At 44.5% G+C, this 5448-nt stretch overlaps 1 protein-coding gene across 1 annotated transcript in view; it reads right to left on the reverse strand.

Moving 5' to 3' along the window:
* The window catches only part of hhipl2 (HHIP-like 2), a 9135-nt gene extending 3981 nt beyond the window's left edge, over positions 1-5154 (reverse strand). Inside the window, exons 1-5 of the mRNA XM_032511087.1 lie at positions 4616-5154; positions 2787-3439; positions 1619-1762; positions 1212-1543; positions 949-1075 (exon numbers count right to left, since the gene is read on the reverse strand). Of these exons, the coding sequence (XP_032366978.1) occupies positions 949-1075; positions 1212-1543; positions 1619-1762; positions 2787-3439; positions 4616-5071 (1712 nt within the window). The 5' untranslated portion in view covers positions 5072-5154. The remainder of the gene's footprint in view (positions 1-948; positions 1076-1211; positions 1544-1618; positions 1763-2786; positions 3440-4615) is intronic.
* Positions 5155-5448: the final 294 nt, after the last annotated feature.

The raw sequence follows: 5448 nt of genomic DNA on the forward strand, positions 1-5448 counted from the left end.
TTACCAGACTATTTCAAACAGTCCAGCACATACTGTAACCCCCTGTAAAACAATGCATTGATGTTTTTACACTTTGGTTTTTGTTTGGATTAAATATTCAAGACACGGTGTGTAAATTCCAAGCCTTGGCTTTTGCCCTTTTCTGTTACTGAATAGAACCAGGCTAGCCTTTTCCCATGGTTTCCAGGCTTTGTGCTAAGCTAAGCACTGGCTCCAACGTCCTATTTAGCGTACAATTAAAAATGGTATCCATCTTGCTCATCCTCAGCTCAAAAGCAAATATGGCAATATCCCTAAAACCTTGGGGGTGGCAGTAGCTCAGTCCATAGGGAGTTGGGTTGGGAACCGGAGGGTTGTTGGTTCAAGTCCCCGTACGGACCTAAGTATGGTGGTGGACTGGTAGCTGGAGAGGTGCCAGTTCACCTCCTGGGCACTGCCAAGGTGATCTTGAGCAAGGCACCGAACCCCCAACCGCTCGGGGCAGCCCCCCCACTCTGACATCTCTCCATTAGTGCATGTGTAGGTCCTGAGCATGTGTGTGTAATTCAGGCCTGTGTGTAATGTGTGTAATAACAACAGAGTGAAAAGTGTAGTTTCCCCTTGTAGTAAGTATAATAATAAAAAAACTTGAATTGTTCCTTTAAATTAAATATAGCAGGTCAGAGTTGGCCTGATACCTGTGGATGATCCTGATTATTTGTCAAATCAAATTCTTTTTAAGTTTGTTCACGTTTTTTCAAACTGGTTAAATATCAGGGGATCATTACAGATGCTAGAACCCAATTCAAATTGTAAATAAAACAGAACTTTGAGCCTGGCGACTCAGGCGATGGGACTTGAATGCATTCACAAATGAACTAAAGCTAAGAAAACATGCTGCTCCTTCACTCTTTTTTTTCCCCACAGCAGTTGGAGTAAACTATTTGGCTGAGATCAACAAAACCTTACCCACTCATAAAGTCTCCAAATATGTACAGGCCGTTCAGATTGGGTGATTCACATCCTCTGTACACATATCCCCCTGTCACAGACTTCCCAACATGATGGCTGTATGCAAATACGGGGAGGATGTCATCTGTCGTGGCAGAGAAAGATGCACTGAATTAACTCAAATCTGAAGCATCCAAATTAGACTGAAACGGCAGAAATAACAGGTGGTGGGGGTGTCAAAATAGCTTTTAGTTTCACATGAACAGGAAAAAAAAACTCACTCAAGGTGGAGTTGTGGCACATTTTCACATCATAGCACTCAAAGCCCTCTTTGGCTCTCCATCCGTAGTTTCCTCCTTTCACAATAATGTCAATTTCCTCATAGCGGTTCTGGCCCACGTCTCCACAGAATATCCTGCCCCTGCCGTATCGGCTGACCGGGTCCCCGCGGTCCACGGAGCATCGCCACATGTTTCTGACCCCATATGCATACACCTCTGGCCGGGCGTCTCGTTCATGGAGGAATGGGTTATCAGAGGGGATCCTGTACTGCTTCCCTCTGGAGTCACTCACATCGACATCAATGCGGAGAACTTTTCCCAACAGGGCACTCCTGGGTAGGAAAAAGTAGGATTTAGCAACAGTTCAGAGACTCTCCTCCCACGTGAAGAACCCTGAAGCACCTTACTTGTTTTGTGCGTTGCCATACTTCCCAAATGGATCTCCAGCTTTTCCACCATCTCCAGTGAAGATGTACAGATATCCATCGAGACCAAACAGCAGCTGGCCTCCATTGTGGTTTGCGGCTGGTTCATCAATCTCTAGAATAACCCTGAATGGAAAAAGAATGCAAGCTAAAGGGGTTGTCCAGAGATAAATATACAGTTGACATGATTTTTGAGTATGCCATTAGGTCATGATTCATCTTTACCTCTATTTGACTCATCACATATCCCATACTTATTGTCTATTTTATTACCGCTAAAAATGACAAGTTTTGGTTTTACAGGCTTTTCCTTGGCCTGGCACATAATCTCAGTACGACTAGAACTAGCCATTTCTCCCATGTTTGTATGAATTAAACAAAGGTGATATAACATGGTCATTAGTGAGCTTTAGTGGTGCTGATCAACAAATTTTGCAACTTTTGGGGGAGTTTTTAGCCTTTATGCTAAGCTAACCCACCACTGGCAGTAGCTTCATGGTTGCCGCACAGACGAATGATACTTAGCAAATAAGTTTATATACACAAAATATGAAGTAGTATCTGCTGAACGCCCCTTATTCACCCAGGGGCCCCCAAGCCTAAACAAACCAAAAATGCAAATTCTATTTAAGCTCCTCTATTAAAGCAGAATGGTTTTGTTGTGATTTAATTATTTTTTAAATATGCTCTCTTTGGTACCAATGTGGGATTTGGGGGGCACTATAACTAAGAGTATGGATTATACCAAATGACATAGTACAAGTATTGTACCCTATTTTGAATATGGGTATTTTGGGGATTATAATAAAGTCCCAATTTCTGACCACAATAGCAAACTTTAAGATTATGAGAAATGAATGTTAGGGCATTATAGCATATTTGGGGATTCGGGGGGCACTATTAAAAAATCAGGGACTGTATTTAATTTAATTTTATAGGCTTTCTTTTAAGAGTTGCACATTGCAAAGTTGAGTGTAATAAACTAAGAAAAAGAAAAGGTTAAGTGCACTTTGAGCCCAGGGGGTTGTATATCTTTTTTCCTATATGTCTTTTCAAACGAAAGGTTAGTTGCAGTAGGTGCAGAACTTTACATCATAAGCCATACTTTGGTGCAATAAAAAGAGCAAAATGGAAATGTTTCCTCCCGTACCTCTCTGAGTAAAGATCCGCCACGTTCATATCGTGGGCAGACACCTTCATCTCACTGACTCTAACTTTCTCCAGCTCACTGTGGACCTGGATGGAGTAGTAGATGAAGAAGCGTCCATTGTTCCGGTACTTTGGGTGGAAGGCCATGCCCAGGAAGCCCCTCTCATCCCCCAGCCAGGGCGTGGTCATCACCTCCCCGCTCATGTCCAGGAAGGGCTGCTCCAGCCGGCTGCCGTCGCGCAGGTAAACCCACACAAAGCCCACCTGCTCGGCGACGAACATGCGATGCGTGCCGTCGCCGCTGTGAAGCATCAACACGGGGTTCCTGAGGTTGTTGGCCACCTCTGTGAGGCACACCTGGAGACACCCGCGGGGGTCCTCCGCCACCTGCCCCAGGTTGCTGTTCAGGTCAGGGCTCTTCAAAACGTTGGGGTAACAGTAGTCCTGGTCGGACAAGTCAACCATGCTGCAGAATGTGGACACATCACGCCCAGGCGTGTCCCACAGCAGCTGGTTCCCAGTTAAATATTTCACCACATGGCGACATTTGCCATGAAACTCTGAGCAGTAGCCGGAGCAAAGGCCAGGTAGCTCTCTGACGGGTGTGTACGGGTCCTCAGCATCATAGAGGTGGGCGGCATATGGAGAGCACTCCTGGATGGGGCAAACATGAGACACTACAGGGTACTGGTCATCACAGAGGTATTTCAGGGCACTGGTAGGGCAGGAGGTGAAAATTAAAGGGACAGTTTGGCTGACTACAGGGAGGTTACCGTCCCAAGTCTGCCATTAGATCAGAGCTGAAGCTTAAAAGTGACAAAGACATTCTTGTTATTAAAGGGCGTTTCAGTACTCAGCTCCACCCCCATCCCACCCCCCTGAGCATGCCACTGCTATATTGCTCTAATGTTGAGTTGTTGCTCAGACCTTCCACACTAGAAGTGTTGGTAAATGGGAATTTAAGCCTTTCATTAAAGTATGTTTTGTAAAATGTTAATTTCATAGGTCTTTAAATTCATTGCTATCAAAATATCACCTTTTCTGGAGTTCTCAAATGTTAATTAAAAGTTGGATTAACAGAAGTAGACTACTGTATATCAAAGACAATATAGAAAATGAAATAAAAAAAATTAAAGGAGGATTACGGTCGATTTCGACATGTAGCTCTGTTTTAGCGACAAATTTAGAGACCAATCGGTGCTGCCTACACGTGTTATCCTGTTATCTGTGCACTGGCTGAATTAACACAACTTTTATGTCTTTCTGTCACATCTACTGCAATCAAATTCACGGTGTTCCCTCAGAAGGATTCACTGCACATGGCTAGGCTCTTTTATTGACATCTTGAACATGTATAGAAGCTAAAAACCCATTTAAGACTTGCCCTGTTTAAGCCTGTTGGGTGCTAACTCTAGCAGGAGGATAACTCGGTGTAGGCAGCACCGATTGGTTTAGTTTTTCTCCCTACTGACAGCACTGCACATTTAAAAAAAAAAAAAAAAAACAGAGCTACATGTTGAAATCAACTGGAATTCTCCTTTAAATGATGCCTAAACTTTGATTTCTTTATATTTGTCCACAAACACCCCTCATCTTATAGTCTTGCTTTGAAGCCAGGACAATTGTTGTATAACTTTAATGATGGCTTTAATTGGATAAAAATGAAACTAATTCAAAAGTTGATAGAGAGTTGTAAACTATTTATCATCGCGCTGAGCAATGGATTTATTCTGTGTAATAACTTTAGCCAGAAAACCTTATGCACCCATGCGTGACAGTAGCATCCTCTTAAGCACACAGCCGAACCTTTAAAGTAGAAAAAGTATTTACCTGGCACATGATTTCCTTTAACATGTCTGCACAGAGCTCATGGCCCGCCGCTTCCAACTGGTCAATAATGTCCCAGTATCTCTCCGCGATCGTGTTGTCCGTTTTCTGATCGCAGCAGCCAAACTGCTCGTACTGAGTGCAAAATTCCAGGTGCCATGAAGGTTTGAAAGGTGGCTCGAAGTCCAGGCACTGAGGATGAGCTGATGCTGGCTGGACCGGCACGAGCAACATCGCTGACATGAGCAAGATAAACTCAAGAAGGCTCGGCGTCTTTTTGGATGGGCTCGGACGTGCCACCGCGCGTAAAACCGCGCAACGGCCTCCTCTTGGATGGAGCGCAGCATCCCGCATACTTGTTATATTTGCCGTACGCTCTCGAAAGGGTTCAACTGTTTGCTCTCCTTTATGAGTGAGCCGGAGTGTAAAAGTGCCCCCCGCGCGTGCACGTGAATGCATGTGTTACGCGTTGCGCAAAGGTATGTAAATGGCCGTGCGTCGCAGCAGCCAGTCCCTGCTGCCTCATTTGCCCTCCGCGTCTCGCCACCTGCTCAATCCAGGTAAAAAACACACAAACACACACACACACACGCACACAGACAGGGCACAGTGTTGAAACATGGAAATATCAACAGTCACACAAACTGTAATTTCATCTCACATTCATGTAAAAATGCCCTCTAGGCAGCATGCTTTTTGTGCAAATATTTAGTAGCAGCTGTGATTCTATTGTCCTGGCATGTCCACTTTCCTTTGAATTCAGATGTGCACTGAGAGGCTCAGGAAGAGCTTCAACCCTTGGAGACTAGAACACACACACACACACACACACACAC

This window comes from Etheostoma spectabile, unplaced genomic scaffold (genome assembly GCF_008692095.1).
Source record: "Etheostoma spectabile isolate EspeVRDwgs_2016 unplaced genomic scaffold, UIUC_Espe_1.0 scaffold314, whole genome shotgun sequence".
Taxonomy (NCBI): Eukaryota; Metazoa; Chordata; class Actinopteri; order Perciformes; family Percidae; genus Etheostoma; species Etheostoma spectabile.